The sequence below is a fragment of the Macaca fascicularis genome, chromosome 11 (genome assembly GCF_037993035.2).
Source record: "Macaca fascicularis isolate 582-1 chromosome 11, T2T-MFA8v1.1".
In the NCBI taxonomy this organism is placed as follows: Eukaryota; Metazoa; Chordata; class Mammalia; order Primates; family Cercopithecidae; genus Macaca; species Macaca fascicularis.
Window position 1 is genome coordinate 27,625,256 of NC_088385.1, and position 26,824 is coordinate 27,652,079.

At 41.7% G+C, this 26,824-nt stretch overlaps 1 protein-coding gene, 1 long non-coding RNA gene and 1 pseudogene across 10 annotated transcripts in view; 1 reads left to right on the forward strand and 2 right to left on the reverse strand.

The window, feature by feature from the left end:
- BCAT1 (branched chain amino acid transaminase 1) overlaps nt 1–26,824 on the reverse strand; it is a 137,423-nt gene that overhangs the window by 89,007 nt on the left and 21,592 nt on the right. For 3 of the 9 annotated variants that reach the window (XM_065523888.1, XM_065523886.1, XM_065523887.2), the window contains exons 1-2: nt 4,066–4,326; nt 2,928–3,014 (exon numbers count right to left, since the gene is read on the reverse strand). In XM_065523888.1, the coding sequence (XP_065379960.1) occupies nt 2,928–3,014; nt 4,066–4,284 (306 nt within the window). In that variant the 5' untranslated portion in view covers nt 4,285–4,326. Of the gene's footprint in view, nt 1–2,927; nt 3,015–3,091; nt 3,426–4,065; nt 4,327–7,728; nt 7,808–26,824 lie in introns of those variants that run through there. The other 6 variants (XR_012420075.1, XM_065523892.1, XM_005570374.4 and 3 more) reach the window with 3 other exon arrangements.
- Nucleotides 3,758–9,783, forward strand: LOC141408038 (uncharacterized). Its single transcript, XR_012420077.1, has 2 exons — nt 3,758–4,018; nt 9,073–9,783. It is a non-coding gene; the product is annotated as an uncharacterized lncRNA (long non-coding RNA).
- Nucleotides 16,016–16,746, reverse strand: LOC141408037 (dolichyl-diphosphooligosaccharide--protein glycosyltransferase subunit DAD1 pseudogene; annotated as a pseudogene).

Consider the following 26,824-nt stretch of genomic DNA (forward strand, 5'->3'; position numbering starts at 1 on the left):
CAGAGAAAAGAGAACTCTTATACACTGTTGGTAAGAATGTAAATCAGTATATCTACTATGGAAAATGGTATGAAGTTTTCCAAAAAAAAAAAAAACAAACTAAAAGTAGAATGACCATACGAACCAACAATCCTACTACCGGATATTCTCCAAAGGAAAGGAAATCAATATACCAAAGGGATATCTGCACTCCCATGTTTATTACAGCACTATTCACAATAGTCAAGATGTGGAATCGACTTAAGTGTCCGTCAACAAACAAATAAAATGTGGTGCATATACACAATGGAATATTATCCAGCCATTTAAAAAAGAGTAAAATTGTGTCATTTGTAGCAATGTGGATGGAACTGGAAGTCATTATGATAAGTAAAATAAGCCAAACACAGAAAGAAAAAAAAAAAACAGAAAAACAAATATTGCATGTTCTCGCTTATATGTGAGAAGTAAAAACAGTTGATCTCATGGAGGTAGAGAGTATTAATAGAATGATACATATCAGAAGATGGCATGGGGTGGGGAGGGTGTAGGTGGAGGGAGAGAGGTTGGTTAGTGAGTACAAACGTGCAGTTAGATACAAACAATAAATTCTACTGTTCACAGCAGAGTAGGGTGATTATAGTTAACGACAATGTGGGCTCTCTCTATATATATGTATATATATGTATATATATGTGTGTGTGTGTGTGTGTGTGTATATATATATATTTTTTTTTTTTTTTTTTTTTTTTTTGAGACAGAGTCTTGTTCTGTCACCCAGGTTGGAGTGCAGTGGCGTGATCTTGGTTCACTGCAACCTCTGCCTCCCAGACTCAAGCGATTCTCCTGCCTCAGCCTCCTGAGTAGCTGGATGACAGATGTGCACCACCACACCTGGCTAATTTTGCATTTTTAGTACAGACGGGGTTTTGCCATGTTAGGCTGTTCTCAAACTCCTGACATCAAGTGATCCACCCGCCTTGGCCTCCCAAAGTGCTGGGATTACAGGGGTGTGCCACAGTGCCTGGCCTTACGTATGTTTAAATAGCTGGAAGAGAGAACTTGAAATGTTCCCAACACATAGGAATGCTAAATACTCAAGGTGATGAACACCACAAAGACCCTAACTTGATCATTACACAGTCTATGCATATAACAAAATATCTATCACATGCAGCCCATAAATACGTACATTATATATCAATCAAAAAAAAGAGAAAAGTATATCAAAAACCAAGATGGTCTACAAAATCTACCATTTTTCTTCCCTAAATTATCACTATCATTTTTACACATGCCTTATTACATATGTGCTGTGAATACATCCACCATAACTCATGTTTTGATGTGTAAATACATGAGTGTCAACGGGCAATTCCCCTAACTAAAACCTAATATACAGAAATCTAAATTAACAATAAAAACATTATTTATGGCCAGGCCTGGTGGCTTATGCCTGTAACCCAGCATTTTGGGAGGCCGAGGTGGGAAGACTGCATAAGCCCAGGAGTTGGAGACCAGTCTGGGCAACACAGGGAGATCTCATCTCTACAAAAAAATGACAAAATTAGTTGGCCCTGGTGGCATGCAAGCCTATAGTCTCAGGTACTTGAGAGGCTAAGAGGATCACTTGAGTCTGAGAGATCAAGGCCGAAAGTGATCCCTAATTGATGGTGCCACTGCACTCCAGTCTGGGCAACAGAACAAGACTCTGTCTCAAAAAAAAAAGAAAAAGAAAGAAAATGAGTATTTATATTTGAGTTGATATTTTTCTTTGCAAAGAATTCTTCAGGCTGGGCTTGGTGGCTCATGCCTGTAATCCCAGCACTTTGGGAGGTTGAGGCAGGTGGATTGCATGAGGCCAGGAGTTCGAGACCAGCCTGGCTAACATGGTAAAATCCCATCTCTACTAAAAATACAAAATTAGCCGTGTGTGATGGCACATGCCTGTAATCTCAGCTACTCAGGAGGCTGAGGCAGGAGAATCACTTGAACCTGGGAGGCAGAGATTACAGTGAGCTGAGATCGCGCCACTGCACTCCAGCCTGGGTGACAGAGTGAGACCCTGTCTCAAAAAAACAGAAAAGAAATTGCAATATTCTAATTTTACTTTTTAAAATATCCTTGCTAAGATGACAGCAAAAGAAGAAAGAAAGAAAAATAAAATAAAAATTCCTTGCAAATAGAGACCTAATCTTGAATTCACTTTTGGATGTCCAATGCATGGCACAGTCTCTAGCACGCTGTGAGAGAGCTGAATGTGTGAGAAATTGATGAGTCAAGTTTCCTTCCCTCTCTGAACCACCAGGATGTGAGATCATTAGGACACTCTGTGCTATGGATGACAACTGACAGTGACTCAAACAGGCAGAAGAGCAGCACTAGGCAGAAAAAGAAGTTAAAACCTCCACGAGGAGGGAGGATAGGAGATAATGACTCATAGAAAAAATAATATTATATCTTACATTTGGTTTTGTACAATTTTCAACGTGCTTTATTTGTTTCTCACTATTTGAAGTGTGAGCTATATAAACCCCACAATTCAGATAGAAAAGAAGAAAATGCAACACTTTCACTGTAGAGTGTTATGTGCTGCTGAAAGAGAAAAATCACAGTTTAACTTTTTCTACAAGTAGAGTGAAGGGTTGTACTTAGTATGGAATCAGATAAACATCTAGGTTAATATTTACGAATTGACTATTTTTCAAGAAAAATGTATGACTCAAAATAAAATCAGCAATCAGCTATTAGATAATTTTTGTTGTGATGAATGTACTGTCATTCTCTAAATGGCTTTTTTTCCTCTAAGAGAGGAATTTTAAATGTCTGGCAACACAACCTAGGAACTGGGTAACCCACACAGTGAAAATTTCCCCAAATCTCAACAAGAAATGGATTTATTCAGTTGAATGTTGCTCTAGACACTTAGCCCCTAGCAAGCAACTTACCCTAAAACTCCCCACCACCTCTTTTGATCCTCCTTCTCCGGTACCTTCTCTGATGCTTGCTTCTGCAGAGCATCCGTTACTGCAATCCTGAAAGAAGAATTAAACCACCATTAAGTAAATGCAGGTCGGTGAACGGGGCCCGGGGTAACCTACATGACACTCACCATGATACCGTGCGCTTCTCTCCAGGACCCAGGCAAACACAAAAAGCAGGCTCAACCAACCAAGCACCCAGGCCCGAACCTCCAACAAGCGCGTCTTGGGAGTGCTGCCCTGCACTTCCCACCCTGCCGGGGTCGCGGCGGTTTTTGTCCTCCTCCGCCGGCTCAGGGAAGACTGGTTACAGTCCAGGTCAGCCCTACAGAGCCAGGGTTCGCCGGCAAAGAACAAAAAAACAATTGTCTCCCTTATATCCGAGCAAATAGTCTAGACTGGGGTGTTAAGCCATTTATAGAAAAATCTCCAGGGCGCGCTCAGCCTCGTGGTCTTGTCAGTCACAGACGCACAATAGCAAGCCTGCAAAAGGGAAGGGGACTGGCGTGAACCATTTTCCCCACCAGCAGGGTCCTCCGATGCTGCAGCACCCACCCCACACCTCAAACCTCATGGTATTAGGGGGCAATTTAAAAGATAAAGACACAGGGAAGCGGGACTAATTGGGAAAACCTGCAAACATTTGTTTTAATGCCCAATCTGCTAAATAACTACGGGGGTGGGGGTGGGGAAGAAAGAGATCCAAGGAGGCAGAAGGCTGCGGTCAAAATATTTTGGGGGTGGCAAAGGCACGTAGGATGTGGCAGCCCAGAGATTCAGCTCCCGCCTCCTCCCTCAGAGCGAGTCCATGGCTACCCTCACGTCTCCCGTGGCGGTCCTCGCCGCACTCCGGAGGGGGTCACCCATGAGAGTGTTAGACCTGCACAGCGGGAACCTCGCCGAGGCGGAGATTGCAGGCTGGGACTCCAGATTTCGGGAAGGGATGGGGGGAAGAGGAGACGCCTCGCTGCAGGCGGAATGGAGGGCGAGGCGAAGGAGGATGGTGCAGGAAACGGCGACAAGGCGCCCGGCCAGGCCCGCGAGCTACCGAGACCCAGGTTCCAATCCTCCCCCCCCCTTCCTCAAACGCCCGGGTTCGAGGTACCTGGCGGGCAAGGGCCGCAGCGGAGCGAAGCGGGCTGGCCATGGGGAGGCTGCGGGGACGCGGGGCTGCAGAGAGCGGCGGTGGCACGGAGCGCGCGGCTGGACGCGAAAGCGGGCGGTGTGGCCAAGCCCCGGCGCACGGACCGTAGGGCGCTGGGTACCACGACCCGGGGCCGCGCGCCAGGGCCAGGCGCAGGGTACGACGCAACCCCTCCAGCATCCCTTGGGGAGGAGCCTCCAACCGTCTGGTCCCAGTCTGTCTGCAGTCGCGAAAACCCAAGCGGTTGTCCCTATCACCGGGGTCGCTTTCGGTCGCCCGAGACTGCGCGCCGCGAACGAGCGCTTTTCCAAGCGCAGGTACTTCGCGGGCATCCTTGTTTATTAAACAACCTCTAGGTGAACGGCCGGGAAGCGCCCCTCGGTCAAGGTTAAGGAAACCTCGGAGAAACTACATTAGGGCAACTTTTCCATCGACTCCAAATCCAACTGACAAAAAGCAGTTTCTGCCCTGGAGAGTTTGCGGGCTGGGATTGACATTTGTGCGTCTGCTCTTGTCTGCCACCGACCCCTATGTGCAAACTGAAGGGGGAGAACGTGAATCCAGTTTTTAGATTTCCCTGCGCCACCTACCCAAACTGAATTTGTAATTCGGGGTGTTACGGGGCTACCAGGCTCGCATTCTCTAAGGGCCGTTTCTGCCCAAATATCTCAATGCCTTTCATCGTTTTCAGGCAAAGCAGACCATCAAGAGCTCCAATCATACTGTTTCCACAGTTTTCCGACGGAGACTCGTGATCTCAATATAAAGAGGACTGGAAAAGTGATGTTAGAAGTACTACTCGGTTTAGAAAGGGAAAGGGGGATTGGAATAGCTATTGTCTTATATGCAGTGTTCTCCTGGGGCAACGTCAGCCTGAATTATGAGCCTTCCTGGTTTTTAAATTAATAGGAAGTGGTAACCGGGGCTGACTTGATCTTGGAAAGAGGGGGAGGGCAGTTATTCTGGGTGAAAGCGGTTAAATCCGGTCTGGTTTTTGAAATGGTTGCATACACCACCACTGATAATATACTGTAGCTCTAATCTTATCAACTCAGAAAACCTACACTTTTCCTCTCCTTTATACAAGGCACAAAAAGGCCTCTTACGCTGGGGTGGGGTCCCAAGCTCCAAAGACCAGAGTCCAGGCAGGTCACTTGCCACCATAGAGTGGTGAGTGTCCCTGGAAGTCCAGGGTCGCTTATAAAATACGTTTTGTCGTTGTTGTTTTGAGACTGAGTCTCACTCTGTCGCCCAGGCTGGAGTGCAGTGGCCCGATCTCGGCTTACTGCAACTGTCTGCCTCCCTGCTTCAAGCAATTCTCCCACCTAAGCCTCCCGAGTAGCTGGGACTACGGGCACGCGTCACCAGGCCGGGCTAATTTTTGTATTTTTTGTAGAGACCGGGTTTTGCTATGTTGCCCAGGCTGGTCTCGAACTCCTGGACTCAAGCCACCCACCCATCTCAGCCTCCCAAAGTGCTAGGATTACAGGCGTGAGCCACTGCGCCCTGCCTCCATCTGTATTAACTGCTTCTATTTCCTTCCTCCTATGAAGGCTGTCCAATTATTCCACCTAAATAAGGTCTCTAATAGCCTTCATTTTGTTCCTGCCAATGGTTTTGCCTCTTGAGCATTTTCATGGCTGCACCTATGTGCTGATGACTCCCAAATATATTTTTTCAGTCCACCTGTCTCCTGAGCAGTAGGTACTTGCTACTCAAAAATCTGTCTAAACTATAAACGGTGTATCTCTCCAGCATGTTGGAAGCACTGGGCTAGTTGCTGGGGGAGGATTGAGAGCATACCATCATCCTGTTATCATGCATTGCCCCCAGCCAGAGAGAAAAGTGTTGTGTGTTAGAAAGTGCTAAGGAATCCCACAGACAGATGTAAAATTATAACGAATGCTGCCTGTGCTCTAACAGCCTCTAATAATGGGTTGTACTGACTCAGAAAGGCCTGGAAAGGCTTTCAGCAAGTGATCCTTGAGCAGAAATCTGAAAGATTAAAGAAATTTACTAAAGGAAGAAGGGATGAAGAGCACCTGGTATGAAAGTGAGTTCCAGGACAAAAGAACTTCTCCGAGGAGGGCTGGAACAAAGGACCAAAAGAGAGCCTGGGGCTGCCTTAGGCAGAAGAGGATGGAGCTTGGGCTAGTGAGTAGCCAAAGGGCCAGTCAAGTAGTGCCTTGGGGAGAGCTAAAGAATAATTTTAAAAAGCAAAAGTAAGGTAAAAGCCTGTCATACAGTTATAAAATAAACTAAATTATAGAGTTTATTTAAATCATTTAATGAAGTTACCAGGCAGATATAAAAACTGGTTCAAAGAACAGGCATGTTTATAGGTCAGAAATGCTGAAATGAATATGCAAATGAAATTGGCTTCTTCCACAGTAGGGGAAAGAAGTTACCTGAACCCTGACCTTCAGAATTTACTTGCATGGCTACATGCAATAATTATTTTGCATTTCTATCAGTTATCTGTAAAATAACTCAAAACAATGAAACGATGTAACACCCAATGAAAGGGCCCATGGAATCAGAATCAGATAACCTTAAAGGTTTGCTCTAAACAATTCAGTTTTCCACTGAAGTACAAATTTTTCCCTACAGTAAGTGTTATGCCCAGACCGTTTATTCCCCAAAGAAGACCACCAGAGTCCAGAGTCAAAGCTAAGCAGCAAGGATCTTTATTACAGGTTCGAACCTGGAACTCTCCCTCGCTCGTGAAACGAGACGGGCAGGAGAGCTCCCCCACTGAGCTCTGAGCAGTGTTATATAGTCTAAGAAAAGTGGGCATAGAGTTATTATACAAATCAGATATATGATTGGCTAGTGTTTGAACAAGGCGATTTGGCTAACTATGATTGGTTCCCGCCATTTCTGATATTTTGGTTCAAACTTTGAGGCGGGAGAGCAGGTTTATGGCAGCAAGAGTTTATCTTACTTAAACACGTCTTGTGACCTTGCCTCAGAACTTACAAAATCTCTGGTATGTGCAAAACAAAATCTCTGGTACGTGCAGAAAACCAGGTACTCACAGAACTTACGAAATCTCTGGTATGTGCAAAGATTAGAGAGCAGAACAAGGGTGTAGCGGGTGGGGGGCGGGTACACATCTATCTTTGTGTCCTTTCATAAGGTAATATAATTTCTTCATTCAAGAAGTGCTATTAGTCAGCAACAGCTGGAATAAACCAGACATAGTAGTCACTGTACTTACTAGTTACCTTAAGAAGCTGTAGCTTTAGCAGTTTTCAATGTAGCTTAACCTAGGGGCAAGAGAAACCATTGAAAGGTTAAGGATTAGGTGGAGTATGCGGGAGTGGTGACAGAATTGAAGGTATTGGCTGCAGTTTGGAGATTGGTCTGGGTGGTGAGGAATGGATTTGGAAGAAGCTATTACAGAACCCATATACGAGATGATCCTTTTAGTAAGTTGGACTTGGCTGGTGGTTGCTAATAGAAGTGGAGAGAAACAGCCAGATTTCAGCAAGAATGGAGATAAGGTGGCAGCCTGGGCAACGTGGTAAAACCCTGTCTCTGATGAAAGTACAAAAATTAGCCGGGCGCGGTGGTGTGTGCCTGTAGTCCCAGCTACTCATGGGATTAAGGTGAGAGGATTACCTAAACTTGGTGAGGTTGACGCTGCAGTGGGCCAGGATCACACCACTGCACTCGCCTGGGTGACACAGTGAGACCGCATCTAGAAAAGAAAGAAAAGAACAGAAAAGAGAAGAGAAAAGAAAGAAAAAAGAAAGAAAGGGAGAAAAAAAATGGATGATATAAGGTGGGACAAGGACAGAAGTACTAAGGAGGCCTCCTTGGATCTGACTTGCTCATCTATTTGGTGATATTCACTAAGACAAAAGGAATGTTGAAAGAGAACGTGGTTCGAGAGGATAAGGAGAAGTCTGGTTTGGGTCCCATGAGATCTTAAGTGTCTCCAAGACTGACTATGAGGGATCCGCCTATCTGAAGCTCAGGGAAGAGGTCTAGATTTGGAGGTATTATTGAATCATTGGCATAGAGGTGGTAACTGAAGCTATGGGTGCGAATGAGAATCTCTGTATGTCAGTTTTCTCCTCTGTAAAATGAGACAATAGCAACACTTCATGTTTGTCAACTGGGATAGATGAGCATTAGTATATGAAACCTATGTATATTACTTAGAACCATGCCTGATATCAGCCATGGATAGGTAAAAGAATGGGCATGGCTCTGTTTCCATTAAACTGTATTGGAAAAACAGGGTACAGAGCAAATGTGCTCTGTAGGCTGTAAGTTGCTTACTCCTGCTCTGTGTAGTTGCTCTAGTAGAAGCATAGGGGTGTCCCTCAAATGCATCCAAGTGATGATCACCAATGTCTATCCATTCTTGCTCCAAATACCCTGACAGTTGCCATTTCTCCAACCACATTATCCCCATCCTAGTACCAAACAGCTTCCACGTAGCTCCTCTGACTCCAGCCTTGCTTCTCTTTAAGCCATTCTTAGCATGACAACCTGTGAAAATGTCTCAAAATGCAAATCTGAAGACATCTCCTCTTGGTCGAAAAACCTTCAAGGCTTCACATCACCCATTTGACAAGATAATTGGCAAGCTCCCCACCCATCCCAGATTCTGCCTTCTGCCTCTGACTCCCCAGCTCACCTTTTGCTATGCTCGTTCTCTCTCTCCCCCACCAAACATTTAATTTGTTTCAGTCCTTTCGGACATCAGGCCTTCTCACAGATGCCCAAATACCTGTAACATTCCCCTGCCTTTCCCAGGCATTGTCATCCTTCCTTGCTCAGTTCCTGTGCCATGTCCTTAGCAGGAATATCTCTGAACCCTGTCTAGGCTACAGTGCCTCCCTCTGCTGTTTATTTACATACAATGCTTGCCATTTCAAAATAATGGTAACATTTTATTCTAATCATTTGATTAATGCTCTTCTAATTTTATGATGGGAAATTCATGTCTGTCAGGCCTCTGAGCCCAAGCTGAGCCATCATATCCCCTGTGACCTGTGCATATACATCCAGATGACCTGAAGCAACTGAAGATCCACAAAAGAAGTGAAAATAGCCAGTTCCTGCCTTAACTGATGACATTCCACCATTGTGATTTGTTCCTGCCCCACCCTAACTGATCAACTGACTTTGTGACAATACACCCTCCCCGCCCTCGCAATAATGTACTTTGTGATACTCCCCTACCTTGTGAATGTACTTTGTACGATACACCCTCCTCACCCTTGAGACGGTACTTGTAATATCCTCCCCCGCCCTTAAGAAGGTACTTTGTAATATTCTTCCCAGCCTTGAGAATGTACTTTGTAAGATCCACCCCCTGCCCACAACAAATTGCTCCTAACTCCACCGCCTATCCCAAACCTATAAGAACTAATTATAATCCCACCACACTTTGCCGACTCTCTTTTTGGACTTAGCCCGCCTGCACCCAGGTGATTAAAAGCTGGAGCAAGATCCTGTCTACTACAAATACAAAAATTAGCTGGTGTGGTGGCAAAACACCTATAATCCCAGCTCTCCAGGAGGCTGAGGCAGGAGAATCACTTGAACCTGGGAGGCGGAGGTTGCAGTGAGCCGAGATTGTGCCACTGCACTCCAGCCTGGGTGACATAGCGAGACTCTGTCTCAAAAATAAATAAATAAATTAATTATTGTTTTAAGGCCACAAAGTTTGGGGTGGTTGGTTATATAGCAATGTTAACCAAAGCAGCATGCAAACCTAACACGCTTATTTCACTATTTATTTAAAAACCTAGTAATAATAAGTCATGCCCAAAAATAGGGATAAAAAGGTGAGATAAACATGAAATAAGTAGTACTTTAAAATATCTTTCTAACTATGGTTATTTTATTGTACCAGCCCTAGCTAATGTCTCAGTATACACAAGGGCCTAGTAATCAGTAATGACAGTGACACAAATCCTTATTTTAAAGTCTTCTTAATTATCAAAATTGTGTCATCCACTGTTTGTCAGTTCTGATGAAACCATTTTTTTTTTTTAATCTCATGATATGGTTAATGGAGAACTTATAATAAGAACCGGGGCCAGACACAGTGGCACATGCCTGTAATCCCAGCACTTTGGGAGGCCAAGACGGCCGATTACCTGAGGTTAGGAATTTGAGACCAGCCTGGTCAACATGGTAAAACCTTGTCTTTACTAAAAATACAAAAATTAGCTGGGCGTGGTGGCCCATGCCTGTAAACCCAGCTACTCAGGAGGCTGAGGCATGAGAATTGCGTGAACCTCGGAGGCAGAGGTTGCAGTGAGCCGAGATCACACTACTGCACTCCAGCCTGGTGACAGAATGAGACAGTCTTTAAAAAAAAAAAGAAACCGAAAAAATATTAGTTATCCTGAAAAACATGACACATTTCCTTGTTTTACATTACTAATATTTTCATTATTATTATTAATATTTCATTATTCTGGCTTTATCCCTTTAAATTTGTATTTATGCTTGTTTTGACGGTTTTTTGCAGAAATCTCTTAAAGCCAATGTCCCTTTTGCAAAGATTATCGATTAACACTAGATGACACAATCTGTAACTCTCACACAAACCGCCACAAATGACAACCCTCTGGAAGAGAACGAATGCGCAGGGCTGCGTTCACGTAGGCGACCCTGTGGGAGCGGGAGCTAGGCCCTCCTCTCCCCTCAGGACCCCGCTTGAAATTTGTGACAGTGTGGCAGGGTGACACGCAGAATGAGCACATGCCAATCTATGTGAGTTAAATACAAATACAATTTAATTTTTCCCACATGTTACAGGAAAAACAAACGTAAGTTCTTCTGACATTCCAGTGGAGTCTGTTGCATATCTCAATATATACACACCACGATGAAACCCACTCTGCCAGCAGACAAAGTGCAAATTCCTGAGCTTAGTCTGTGGGCTCCTGCACTTTCTGAATCACCTGACTCCCCCTTCCCTCCCCACCCCTCCTCCTCATTTGCCCTTCCCAGTTTTCTTCTGCACAGGGAGGAAACCCTAAGCGTGGCAAGCCTCTAGGTCGTCTCCAAGTACCTTAAAAAGGAGTGACAGATGGACAGAGAGACAAACACCTGAATATTCTGGATAAAAAGATTAAGAATTTCATTTCCTGTCTGGAAAACAATTAAGCTTATAATTTTGCATTTTGCAGTAACAGAATCGCTTAACTTCTGAGAGGAGAAATGAATCCTAATTAAATGAGGCTAGTTTTTTAAAATCCAGATATTATATACTGGATTGCTTTGGAGAACATTTTGTTTTACACCAGTACCTACGTAGCTTTTAAGAGTTCAGGTTAATCTATGCTGAGGAAATTAATAGCAAAAAGAACAGGCCACAATCAAGACAGAAAGGATTTAAGTTTTATTCCTGATTATTAAGTGCATTATTTATAGTAGAATCCACAACATACGCCCATGAAAATAAACCAATTCTAGTAAATACATGGTAAATATAAAAAATGAGAAGAGGACCTGGAGCGGTGGCTCACGCCTGTAATCCCAGCACTTTGGGAGGCCGAGGCAGGCAGATCACAAGGTCAGGAGATCAAGACCATCCTGGCCTTTCCTTTTACAACAAGAACCGGATGCAAACCCATGAGCTGGGGATGACTCACTCTATTCCCCAACAGACAATGCCCAGGACAAAACCCAGAGCCCCCTTAGTATGGAGAGTCATGTAGAGCCATGTAGAAATATGACTGGATAAAAAACGTATGGTCTAATGCTAATAGACTGGGCAGGGAAATCCAGCCCAGCCTGTCTGTCTGGACCCTCCTCGCCTCTCTGAGCATGCATTTCTTCCTTCTGGTGCTGGACCCTCTCTGGAATGGGGGTCTTATAACCTACAGTCAGACAAGGTGAGTCAGATAATTTCTTTATGGCCTTACACAGACAGGCAGGGGGTGGGGGAAGTTAGAGTACTATTTTTAGGTTTTATGGTTGGTTTTGGGGAAAAGGGGTTGGGTTTCTATGGCCCACCTTAGGGAAGAGGGATTGTAGTCTCGATGGCCAGCCTCAAGGGAGAATGAAGGGCCAGAGACAGGAGAGCAGGAGCCCAACATTCCCCAGTTGAGAAACTGGGTTGGTAGATTATCTTTTTTTTTTTTTCTTTTTTTTTGAGATGGGGTCTCACTGTGTTGCCCAGGCTAGAGCACAGTGTCATAATCTCAGCTCACTGCAAGCTCTGCCTCCCAGGCTCAGGCAATCCTCCCACATCCACCTCCCGAGGAGCTAGGACCACAGGCACACGCTACTGTGCCCGGCTAATTTGTTGTATTTTTGGTAGAGACAGGGTTTCACCATGTTGCTCTGGCTGGTCTCGAACTCCTGAGCTCAAGCAATTTGCCCACCTCAGCCTCCCAAAGTGCTGAGATTACAGGTGTGAGCTACCGTGCCTAGCGGGTGTATTATTAAATAAGCCATTGAACTAGTCTTGCAATCGTGAGAATAGGCCAGTCCAATTAAACGGTTAACAGTTATCTCTCATTTCAGGCAGTGGTGTCGCAGATGGGCTCCCACCAAAGTCAGGCCTCTCCATGAATCAAGCAATCAGATATTTAAGAAAAGGCATTTCTATGAAAACAAAAGAAAAACAAAGATTAACATCTGAAGTTGTCGATAAACTAGTTTTCCTAGAGTCTCTGAAGTAGCTTCAGATTGCACTGGCAATCTGACAGATATTTCTGGATTATAGTTTGAATCAGGTGTTCAAGTAAACTTTCTGAGTAATCCATACATCAGCTGATATGAACGCTGCTCATATATTAAGTTGCTGTCATTATTTCTTCCAAAGTTTATATCAAGTTGTCTAGCTAAAGCCTGTAGGGCTTGGTGATTCCAAGTCAGAAAAATAATAGAAAAATTGGGAAACATTAGTTTGGAGACTCGTAACCAGGAAGGAATTCAGGATTCAGTCCAAATTGTGTGCAAATAATAAAAACTCAAAAAAACAATGGTCAGGACTAGAATCTAATAACAAGTATGGTGTAATTTTCTTCTGAAATATAATTTCATCTTCTACAGTCATCCCAATATTTACCACAAAGATTATAATAATAAGACTAACTTATTTGCAAAGTCAGTTTAGTCTCTGACATGATTATCTGCTAAAGTGCAGTAAGAATGGTGATTTACCATAAAGGCTCTTTTTTTTTTTTTTTGCTTTGATATTTTTTATTTATTATAAAAACTGAGTTTTCAACAAAGGCAGATTAGCAGGACTATAGTTGTGAAAACAAATCTGAATGTAGACATTTGTTAAACTTAAACTAAAAATCATTGTAGGATAAAATGTCCAGCAACTGAAAACTTTTCTGTGATATATACAGAAATGATATCGATGTAAATATTTTCACATAAACAAAAGCAAAGATCAAGAAAAAAATTCAATATCTTGGTGGGCAACAGAAATACACAGATTAAAAAGGTTATTTTTATTTTACTTCAGTGCTTCTATTGAGCACAACTGTCAGAGCAATAGGAATTACATAAATCTTTACATTTCTTCAGGGAATTACATACAATAAAGACACCTCTCTAGAAGTAAATATAATATTAGCATCATTAGACTCCTGAAAGTCATGACTTTCAATTAAATTACTCTTTTTGCTCTAACTGCGAAGCTACATGATTTATCAGAATTTTGCCAGTTGAAAGAAAATGAAGCTAATACTGGCAAGATCCGGCAAAACACAGGTGGCAGCAAATTAGGCACAATGAGGTGTGGATTTTCCTCTCAAAGTGGATTACCCACACCTAGGAGATAATGACTTGCAGCGCAAAACAAACATTGTGGGATAAAACAGACGATATTTAAATATATTTTCTGCAGGGATGGCTCTTAAGTTGGCTTTGTTGGAACTTTTTCATAAGGAATCTCAGATTAAGACTTTTGAAACCTCTCAAGGGCCAGGCTCACGCCTGTAATCCCAGCATTTTGGGAGGCCGAGGCGGGTGGATCACCTGAGGTCACGAATTCAAGACCAGCCTGGTCAACATGGTGAACCCTCATCTCTACCAAAAATACAAAAAATTAGCTGGGTGCAGCGATATGTGCCTGTATACAATCCCAGCTACTCGGGAGGCTGAAGCAGGAGAATCGCTTGAATCCAGGAAGCAGAGGTTTCAGTGAGCCAAGATGACACCACCACACTCCAGACTGGGTGACAGAGTGAGATTCCAGGTCAAAAAAACAAACTCTTGAGGCAATGAAACCAAGGCAAGGATTCACCATCAGACTGTGCCTATAAAACCTGTATGAATTGGTGAATTTCTCTCCTTTCAATGTCTCCAGAATATCTTGAGGTTCCTGACATTCTTTACTTATTGCAAAGTTAGAAACCCTATAAAGGAATTGTGTGGGCAAGGTACCAGGCCTGTCTTTTTCCAAGTCAATATACTGGCTTTGAAAAGTCAACATCAATCCCTCGAAGCAGTCTGGTTACATTCAAAAAATGATAGTGCTGTGAAAGCCTTGGTAAAATAACCACTGTTTCCAATGTGTCCAGTTACAAAAGAAAATAGGCTCTTTTTGTTTGTTTGCTTTTCGTTTTTTTGTTTGTTCGTTTTGAGACGGAGTCTCACTCTGTCGCCTAGGCTGGAGTGCAGTGGTGTGATCTCCGCTCACTACAACCTCTTCCGCCCAAGATTCAAGCGATTCTCCTGCCTCAGCCTCCCAAGTAGCCGGGATTACAGGTGCCTGCCACCGTGCCTGGCTAATTTTTATATTTTTAGTAGAGACGGGGTTTCACCATCTTGGCTAGGCTAGTCTCAAACTCCTGACCTTGTGATCCACTGGCCTAGGCCTCCCAAGGTGCTGGGATTACAGGCGTGAGCCACCATGGCCGGCCGAAAATAGGTTCCTTATTGAACTTATGCAAATAACTATATTGCCAGAAAATAAGAACACTAATGAATAGTTTCCAAATTCTGAAGAATTCAGGTAGAAAGAAAGGTAAATGTTTCCATTTTGCCCACAGAAGTATACTTTACCCCAATGCTGTAAGCTATAAATATAGCTCAAAAGAAAAAAAAAAATGTCCTTGAGTCTGGAAAACAAAACATAAAAAAATCAGTAATGTTTCAAACAAAAAGCCCTTTAAAAAAATAATTTCAGTCCTTCATCCACTTAGTCCCATGTAATTCTCATTCTCCTTGATGTTGGGTTAGCAATCTGCATAAATGCATCAGTTTTTCATTAGAGCTTTGGACTTTTTCTGTTTGTTTGTTTGTTTTGAGACAACGTCTCACTCTGTTGCCCAGGCTGGAGTACAGTGGCACCATCTCGGCTCACTGCAAGCTCCGTCTCCCAGGTTCACGCCATTCTCTGGCCTAAGCCTCCCGAGTAGCTGGGACTACAGGGGTCCACCACCACACCCGGCTAATTTTTTGTATTTTTAGAAGAGACGGGGTTTCACCGTGTTAGCCAGGATGGTCTCGATCTCCTGACCTCGTGATCCACCCATCTTGGCCTCCCAAAGTGCTGGGATTACAGGTGTGAACCATCTCGCCCTGATGAGCTTTGGATGTTTTTACCTAGTCCAAAGGTGTGATCTCCAAAGTTATCAGAAACCTGTATTTAAGACTATTTGTCAAGGTTCTTTTCACGAATTTCCTTGAAGACACAGCACTCTAGGATTTGCAAAAGGCTTTTAGAAAAAAAAAAAAAAATCAGAATAAAGCAATTTACTGTATATACCATGACATATCAGCCTTTTATTTTTATTTTCATTTTTTATTTTTGGAGTAATGTGGAACTTTTTAATTTGGAAGGCAAAAGGTTACACTTAATTGAAGGCAGAGGTCAGGTTAATAAATGTTCGTTACAAAGTTGTTCTGACACAGAGAGGGAACTTCTCTGGGCTCTCCACTTGCGTACCAAATCAGAGTTGGTAGTAAGTACAAATCTGAAGAAAATCCATGTGTCAAACAAGCTGCTATCTCAAGAACTCTTATGCAGGAAAATCAAAGTGAACTTTGTTCCAGTCTCTTACTCTTCAATTAAATAAATGGGAATGATTCAGCCCACCAAGTTCATGACGATAAGGTGCAAGATGGTGCTAGCAAAGAGAAAGAAGCAAAGTCTCACTCCAAGGAGATGCCTTCGAAGTCCACTTTGTTCTGTGGGTTCACCTGTATTCTCAGGCAAACTGCTACAATGAAACTCCCCACACAAGATGTGAAACCCAAGAGGAAAGAGTTGAAGGGGAAGGTCCCCATGAGAAGACACTAAGTGAATTGCAGCGCCCTAGTCAACAGTATATACAGCAGGTATATATCCGGCAACTTCAGACACTGCAGAGTAGAGCTCAAGTACTCTTCTAAGAACCATCAAGTGACTGACACTACCGGCACTGACATGAATGGATGCAAGGTACACTGGCCAGCGCTCCCTAGGCTCGTAGAGGACCCAGCAACTACACCGAATGTCCACATCAGATTTTTAGGGATCTCATACAATGTTGGAACACATATTAACAACATATCCACACAAATATAACTCAAAGAAAGTGTAACACCATTTCTTAATTAACAACGCTTCCTGTATAATTTTAACATACCAAATAAGCCTCATGTCTCTCTTGGACTTCCAGGGGTCCTATTTACTATTAACAACATATGTTAATGTATTATAAGATTATGTTCAAGTTAGGGGCAAAAATACTTAATTTTAGAATTTGAAATTTGATTTTAGGAAGTATATCAAATATCAAAAGTTTAAAACCCTTGCTATCAAAATAAGATTTAAGACCCATGTTCAAAATAGAATCACAAGTCACTGTGACCTGATCGAGGACCTGGAAATTGACTGGTTTCCTAACATCTTCCTGTCCTGTGTACCTCTCTGGAAAGTCTTCCTGTATCCCCAAGAGCATGAGTTTTGCATGGTAGAGATGCTAGTTTAACACTGCATGTAATAGGCTAGTTATGACACTTGATTATTACCCTGCTCCTTTATGTATCAGCCTCCACCTGTCTAGGCAGTGACTTCATTCTCTTTGGCTTTCCAGTGCTTAGTACACAGTCAGGTAAATGTGTGAGCCTCAATAAATATCTACTCAATAAATTGATTGAATATATTAATCTAACATGTTTTTGCTTAAATTAAAAATTGATCAGTGGGCTGATATATTTTATAACACATGCATACACACATACGGAGAGACAGAAAGAGAGAGAGCAGAAAATAGATACCAGCATAAAGTCAATTGTGTTAGGCACAAAAGAACCAAATTAGATTTTAAATATGGCTATTGATTCAGGCTACTTACTGAACTGCCTTTATCTATTTATGAGATTCTTTGCCTTTTCTCCTAACTTCCTCACATTTCTGGATAGACAGTGAAATGTCCCCAGGACTTTTCCTAAATCTTATTAAGCCATGAGTTCTGAGCTCATTAGAAGATTTTGTTTTAAGCTCTAGCTCCATTGTCCAGCTGGGTTTAAGTTCTAGCTTTATTATCAGATAGATAATTATCTAGTATCTAGTAGATAAAGCTTGGATAAACCACCTAATGTCTCTAAACCCCACTTTAATGTCCCTGAACCTCAGCTTCCTCCCCTATAGAAGTCAAAAGGAAATGCAAACTACTGAACAGAATATGTCATGGTTATTTGTTCTAACATAAGGTTATCAAGCTTATAGGTAGACCCTATAACACACCAGTAAATCACATAGACTCTGGAGTGACATTGGCAGATTTAATTCCAGCAATATCACTTACTAGCTTTGCAAGGTTTATCTGATTACTTACTGATATGGGTTAGCTATGTCTCCATGCAAATCTCATCTTGAATTATAGCCCCATGTGCTGTGGGAGGGACCCAGTGGAAGATAATTGAATCATGGGGGCAGTTCCCCCATATAGTTTCTGTGGTAGTGAATAAGCTCACGTTATCTGATCATTTTATAAGGGGAAACCCCTTTCACTTGGTTCTCATTTTCTCTTGCCGCCACCATGTAAGAAGTGCCTTTTGCCTTCCGCTATGATTGTGAGGCCTCCCAGCCATGTGGAACTGTGAGCCCATTAAACCTCTTTTTATTTATAAATTACCCCGTCTTGGGTATGTCTTTATTAGTAGCATGAAAATGGACTAATACACTTACCCTCTCTGTGCCTCCATTTCTCTATCTGTAAAATAATATTAATAATAGAGTTTTTATGAGGACTCAATGAGACAAATCATGTAAAGCCTATTTTAGCATCCAGGAAGATCTCAATCTATGTCAGTTATAATTGTTAAGTTGAAGATTTGTATTAAGTGTGTGGGCCTTTTGAGGTAATACGGCCTGTTTGGAAGCTGAGTTATTTATAATTTTAGAGAGAAGAATGAATCCACCAGAACTCCACCTCTCTATAAACTGCACTCTATGGCATGGCTTAATTAGAGGCCTGCTGCAGGGCTGAGAAGTAATGCTTGACCTTACATGTTCCATAAATCCTCTTGGCAAACTGACCACTCCAGATTTTTATTTTTACTTTCATTTTTTATTTTTGGAGTAGCATATTTTATTTTTTGAGTGCTTCTACCACTATACTAAGAGAGGTTGTTTCCAGAAAAGCTCTCAAACTATTTTTCCTCTGCTCTCACACAAAAACAATCAACACAGAAGACGACTTCTGGACCCCAAAATATATGGGGATTTCTCCCCAGCAGGAAGCAAGCAATCAGTTCTGCAGCAGACACAAGCTAGGTGTCCTCCAATTCAGCTCCAACACTTCTACCCAGAGATAGCATCAGATCCCACAAGTTGAGGGCTCAGTCCCACAAGAGCATCCTGTCCTTCCAACCAGTCATAAGTTCAGGTCTCTGGAAGTTCTGACCAACAGGCTTCAAGGTGGGGTTGCCATGACCCCCTCTTCGAGTTTGATTAATTTGCTAGAGTGGTTCACAGAACTGAGGAAGACACATTTACCAGTTTATCACTCAGGATATTTTTTAAAATACAAATAAAAGCCAATGAAAGGGATACAAGAAGGTCAAAGTCTGGAAGGGTCCTGCGCACAGGAGCTTTTGTCCTCGTGGAGTGGGGATGTGTCACCCTCCCAGCATGTGAATGAGTTTTTGTTTACCTTCCCATGATCCTCCACGTGTTCAGCACCGGAGATTCATGGGAAGGTAAAAAACACTTCTTAGAAGCTCCCTGATCCATTCCTTTTGAGTTTTCATGGAGGCTTCATTACATAGGCATGACTGATTAAACTACTGGCCATTGGTGATTAACTTGACCAGTCCCACTGTGAAGCTATCAGTCAACACTAACATACAAAAAGACAGCCTTTGGAGATTCAAGGATTTTTAGTAATCGTATGCCAGGAAACAGGAACAAAGACCAAATACATGCATTTCACAATATCACAGGGACACTGGCTTTTTTGAGGCCTTTCCTCAGATCACTAGAGCAACATACAGGAAAACCAATTTTCTACTAGGGTTCTTTAGATGTTCAGACTTGGCGTGATCCTCCTGTGAGTTAAAATGTACCTCCTCCAAAAGTCTGATTCATTTGCCTCTCTACTTAGAAAAAACTGGTATGGAAACTCTTTTTCACCAATGCTGATGACAGGCATTTTTCCCAACAATGTAAGCCCAATATATTCCAGTCTCAATTTATAAGACAGATACAGCATAGGATCTTTAATACACATATCTAGGAAGATCTCTGAATTACTTAATAAAATATTCGGGAATATTCCATCCACTCCAGAGCTGACAAAGAACAACAGTTATAGAAAAAATAGCTGTAGAGGCAGTGAATATTTAAGATGGGTTGGTACCTTTCGTTTTAATAGCTTCTATTAGTCACAACTTGTTAAACTGTAACATTCCTTTCTAAATCTGCTTCCTGCTCCTTCCTCACTTCTGTAATTTTCTGCAGTAGAATATGTAGTACATACTGGCTCTACAAATTGCCAGGTGCACATCAAAGGAAAGCATGAAAAAAATAGTAAAGAAAAAGTAAACCTTCCAAAGGATTTCATTGTTAGATAAGAAAACTAGCACACATGCGCACACATACACACACACACATACACACTTTAAAGAAAGAACGAGCGGTCCTGATAAGCTGGCACATAAACCTGTTGTTCCCATCAAATGAATCATCAAAGATTTGAGAGTTAATTTGAGTGAATGTGTCAGTATTATTCCAACAAAGACATAAGCATACACACAAACAAAAGATTTTTTTTTTTTTTTTTTAGACAGGGTCTCATTATGTTGTCTAGGCTGGAGTGCAGTGGCTGCTGATAGATATGATCATAGCACACTACAGACTTGAACTCCTGGGCTCAAGCAATCCACCTGCCTCAGTTCCCCAAGTAGCTGGGACTACAGGCATGTGCCACCTTGCCCAGCTACAAGATGTTTTTTACCTGAAGAGTTAATATAATCCATAATAATAACCACCCTCTGTGTAACTCATCCTACATCAGACCCTTAGTTTCACACACATTTCACCACATTTTTCATACTTGAAACAACCCTATAAGGTAGATATCATCATTACGATAGCAACCCATTTTACAGATGAGAAAATTGGAAGCAGTTTGGTGATTCTCTAAGATGATGCACAGGACTCAATACTTTCAACTATAATTTATTACAGTATAAAAATTATGGCCAGGCGTGGTGGCCCATGCCTGTAATTCCAGCACTTTGGGAGGCCGAGGCAGGTGGATCACAAGGTCAGGAGATCAAGACCATCCTGGCCAACACGGTGAAACCCCGTCTCTACTAAAAATACAAAAATTAGCCGGGTGTGTTGGTGTGCGCCTGTAATCCCAGCTACTCGGGAGGCTGAGGCAGGAGAATGGCTTGAACCCAGGAGGCAGAGGCTGCAGTGAGCCGACATGGGGCCACTGCACTCCAGCCTGGGAAACAGAGTGAGACTCCGTCTCAAAAAAAAAAAAAAAAAAAATTTTTTTACAAGGCAAAAATCAGCAAAAGGAAAAGGCATGTGGGACAAAGGAAATCAGACATGGGCTTCCCAGAGTCTTCTCCCAGTGGAGTCACACAGGATGCACTTAACTCTTCCAGCAACGAGTTGTGATAATGTGTGTAAAACATTACTTACTAGGGAATCTCATTAGACACTCAATGCCCAAGGTTTTTATGTGGGGCTGTCATGTAAACACTCCTACCTAGCACATCCTAAAATTCCAGACTTCCAGAAGGGAGCAGATGTGCAGCAGAAACTTCATTGTTTGTACAAATATTTTAGGCATCGGGAGCCATTCTTCTCAGGGAATGGTGAGAACCTTCCAGAAATTCAAGTTCCCAGACACCAGACAAGGGCCAACCTTGCAAGCCTTTCTAAGACTAGCAGCCTCAGGCCTACTTTAATTCTTTTCTACACAGGAGAAGCCTGAGAAGCCTTGGTCAACTGTGCAGAGGCAGAGGACGGGGCTGTCACTGAGCAAGGGACATGAAGCATTCAAGTGTGTGTGTATGTGTGTGTATATACACACACATTATATATATACATTATATATACACATTATATATTTTATATATATTATATATACACATTATATATACATTTTATATACACATTATATATACACATTATATATACACATTATATATACACATTATATATTTTATATATACATTATATATACACATTTTATATACACATTATATATTTTATATATACATTATATATACACATTATATATACACTTTATATATACATTATATACACACATTATATATATATATTTTTTTAGACAGGGTTTCTGTCTGCCATCCAGACTGGAGTGCAGTGGTGCAATCTCAGCTCACTGCAACCTCCGCCTCCCGGGTTCAAGCGATTCTCCTGCCTCAGCCTCCTGAGTAGCTGGGATTACAGGCGTGCACCACCATGACTGCCTAATTCTTTTGTTTGTTTTTTTGTATAGATGGGGTTTTGCCATGTTGCCCAGACTGGTCTCAAACTCCTGAGCCCAAGTAATCCTCCCACCTCGGCTTCCCATAGTGCTAGAATTACAGGCATAAGCCACCATACCCGGCCTTCAAGTATATTTCTTATGTTCACATCAGAGAGAAGCAAACTGAGTATCAAGAAGATTGATTGCCTTGACTGAAGTAACACACCTGCAGAGGGAGAGCTGGTTCTAGAACCCAGGTCTTCAGACCACACAGGGCACTTAACAAATATCAGAGTGAAAAGCAGAATCTGCTCAGTCCATTCCCTTCTCTGCCATTAGTGAAGATACCGATCAATCAATTTAATTTTTATTCATACACTATAAGGATTTATTAAAATCAAACAAAACAAAACAATACAAGTTGATTTTTCACAGGTGACTTTTTAATCTGCATGATGGCATGATTATAGCACTAGACATTTTCAACCGATTATGTCGATATACATTCTCATTTCCTCCCTTTTTTTGCCCCTCAGTTTTCTGACCCATCCTCCCTTTTCTAGAGTGAGAAGACCATAAATTACCAATGATTTACTGAAAAATACTGCCTTTGAGTAATTCTTAGTAACTTGTAAGAAAATAACAGTAACAAATTATAACGAGAGGAGGGAGAGAAAGAGAACCCCTTCTTTACACAAGAATGCTACTCAGTGCCAAGAATGATATAATTAGATCCATTAATACTAAAGTCATCAGAAGAAAGGTTGTCAGAGAATGGGATATTTACACAGCCTCAAGTCTTGTGCCACAAATTACATATTAATTTAAAAGGAGACAATGTCCCTTTACAAGGGTGAGAAATGGTGGCCACCACCTTCACCAAGTGACCAAACTTAACATGACTAATGCAGGAACCAATGCATATCATGTGTCTCCTGATGCAAGGCAATTAGGAGTACACAACCTCACTTCAGTGGTATTCTTGCCAAGAAGTAGAGCCTGGCTCTAATCATAAAGATAAAATTAGAGAAATTCAGGATGTGAAACAGCCCATGAGCCTGAATTATTCAAAACAGACAATGTCATTAAAAAACAATAGCAGCAAAAACACACAAATATTGATCCATATTAAAAGAGACATAACTATGAAGAGAAATGTGTAAACAAAACAAACACATTTTGAGGTCAACTAGGGAAAAATTATATATGAACTAGATATGACGTGATCTCACTGAATTAATATTAATCTTCTTAGGTGTGCTATGGAGGAGAATGTCCCATATGAAGTATTTAGATAGGAAATATCACAACCATAATTTATTTTCATATGATTCAGTACTTGGGAGAAAGAGAAAGCATATAGAAAGGTTAACCATTGGTGAATCAGTTGATAAATGACAGATTCAAAAACAGTTGTTTTTTGAAACAGTAGTTCTTTCATCTCTACAGTAAGTGTGATGGTTAATTTCATGTGTCTACTTGGCTAAGCTATGGCGCCCAATTGCTTAGACAACACAAGTTCAAATGTTGCTGTGAAAGCATTTTTTAGATGTGATTGCCATTTAAATCAGCAGACTTTGAGTGAAGCAGATGGCCCTCAATGTGGGAGGGCCTCATCCAATTAGTTGAAGGCCTTAAGAGCAAAAAAGAAGGAGGTTTCCTGAAGAAGGTATTTGGCCTCAGGACTGCAATTACAATAGATACTGTACCTGACCTGCCCTGCAAATTTCAGATTCATGACTGCAACATCAACTCTTAGCAGAATTTCCAGCTGACCAACTTGCCCTATGGATTTCAGACTTGCCAGCTCCCACAATCACGTGAACCAATTCCTTAAAATAAATCTCTTTCTTTCTCTCTCGATCTCTTGATAGAGAGCTAGAAAGATTATAGATATAGGTAAAGATATAAATATAGATACAGATATGCCCTATTGGTTCTATTTCCCTGGAGAACCCTGCCTAAAACAATAGGTTTGGAAATTGTTAAATAAAAAATTGCAGAGAAATTATTTTTAAAATCTTCACTTGTCTGTTAAATGTGGGACAGAATAATTTTTAAAAACACAAATCATCTCCAAACCTCAGTTCAACTATAAGTTACAAGCTTTTCTCCCTGATTGAGATTTATATTTGAAGCAATAGTCATTTGCTTTGAGTTAAATTTCACCTCTTGGATGATAATGAAATGAGTAAAAATCAAGTTATAAGATGCCTATAACCCCGGCTACTTGGGAAGGTGAGGTGGGAGAATCGCTTGAACCCGGGAGACGGAGGTAGCAATGAGACGAGATCGTGCCACTGTACTCCAGCCTGGGTGACAAAGTGAGACTCTCTGTCGAAAACAAAAAAAAAAAAAGAAAGAAAAGAAAAAAATCAAGTTGTAAGAGAGAAAGAGAAGAATGCAAGGTGATCTACATAGACAAGCTACATAGCAATGCTGGAAAAACCTAGAATGTTATTTTTCCTTAAAAATCTGCCAGTGGCTCCAGTTAAACATGGCAGACTGAACACATGAACCTTTCTCCACATCTTTTTAGATATTCACCTAAACTAATACCATTGTCTTTTAAAGTTTAACCCATAAGAGAAAGAGAATGGGAAACATGGTAATGAGTGACATTAACATTTTGAAAGTTAGAAAGCTGATAGCAGAGAAGGAACTAACTCTGTAGATTAGAAAGAACTGAAACTGTATTGCACAAAGAAGGAGATACTGATGAGAAGCCACCTTTCCCTCATCTCAGAGAGGCTCAGAATAGAAGATCCAGGTGCTTCCAAAGGGAAGGCTGAAAAAAGGGACTTTTGATGCCAATCTATATAACCATTCATTGAATGACATTGTCTTGGGAGAGTACGACCAGGAATAGTTTTATTTTTCTCTCATTACTGCCCTTCATACCCACTTTCAAAAATCTACCATCCCCATCTGGAGATGATCACACTGATCCTATTGAGTTTCCAGTCACTTTTAAGTATTAGGAAAATCTTGCTGCAAGTACTTAAAAGACCAGTATGATCTGTAATAAAACTTCAACCTCACATTGCATTCAATACTTTACTGTCTGAGCAGCCACCACCACCAGCCCCCAACAAGCTGAGGTTGGTAACATCTGTAAAAGAAAACAAAATTTCAAAACTCTCTAAAATTATTTATTATGCCAAGGGAGAAGTTAAGTCCTGGAAACTGATTCACATAGCATGTTTGCAATTCTGCTTCTTAGGTTATGGATTCACTCTCTTCTCATCGTTCTAGTTCTGTAAATGACTAGGAGAGACCAGAGACCAGACCTTCCCCCTTCACTGATCTTTGTTATGGATTAATGGATTAACTGCCTCCTTTATTGCCCTGTACCTAACTCACACCAGATGACACAAAAGACCCCGTGGGATGAGCACAGTAGCTCATGTCTGTAATCCAGGCACTTTGGGAGGCTGAGGCAGGAGAATTGTTTGAGTCCAGGAGTTTGAGACCAGCCTGGGAAAAAGGGGGATCCAGTCTCTATAAAAAATAAAAAAAATTAGCCGGGCATGGTGGCATATGACTGTGGTCCCAGCTAGTCAGGAGACTGAGGTGGAAGGACTGCTTGAGCCCACAAGATCAAAGCTGCAGTGAGCTGTGATTGTGCCATGCCAGCCTGCAATACAGAGTGAGACAGTCTCCAAAAAAAAAAAAACAAGAAAAAGAAAAAACAAAAATACAAACCCATGACTGTCACACTTTAAGTGCTAAATGGTTTTTGTTTTGTTTTGTTTTGAGATGGAGTTTCACTCTTGTTGCCCAGGCTAGAGTGCAATGGTGCAATCTCAGCTCACCATAACCTCTACGTCCCAGGTTCAAGCAATTCTTCTGCCTCAGCTTCCCGAGTACCTGGGATTACAGGCGTGCACCACCATGCTGGGCTAATTTTTTTGTTTTTGTTTTTGTATTTTTAGTAGAGATGGGGTTTCACCATATTGGCCAGGCTGGTCTCGAACTCCTGACCTCAGACGATTCACCCACCTCAGCCTCCCAAAGTGCTAAGATTACAGGCGTGAGTCATCGCTCCCGGCCCGTGAAATGTTAAATACGCCTTTCCCAAATGAAAAAGACCACCTTGACTAATCAGATCATTGTAAGTAGGCATTAAGCCTTACACAGAAAGATGTTGAAATTCTGTTAAGCTTACCTAAACTTTCTCTATATAAACCATCCCAAACTTCTACAGTTCAGAACACTGACTTCCATTCTTTGGGATCCATGTTTCCCTAGCACTTGTCCTTAAACTTTGCACTTGAATAAACTCTCTTTAAACTAGATTCTGATCCTTTTGACTATTTTAGGTTGGCGCATCCAACAGAAATGGGGTTCCTGTTTTTTCAGCATTGGAGCTCAGGACACACCATCCCAAAATATGACCAGAATATGCCACATCAGATTATACTTATTTGACATATTTCCAGTTAGTTATTCTGAGACACTGTAGACACAGGAGTAGCTCTGAAAAACTGTCTTTTTGTAAACAAAATTGATATCTATAAAGAAAAAAACTTTGATAAGAATCTCATCAACCAGGGAAGATTTTATCATCAGGGAGAAGACTGGACATCCTGCCCAGGTAGACCTTGTCACAGGCTATTACTTATTCTTCTGATGGGGGACTCTGAGACAACTTTTATCACCTGAGAGACTTTTAATCTGCATAACAAGACAACCTATGCTTGCTATACACTTCCTCTCCTCACCCTCCTACAACCTGTCACCTCCTCCCCTCAATAAGCCCCAAGCCCTGATTCCTTTTCTGTAGCTCAGGAATACTACATAAACTTCAATCCTCTGGCCTTTCTTTGAGTCTC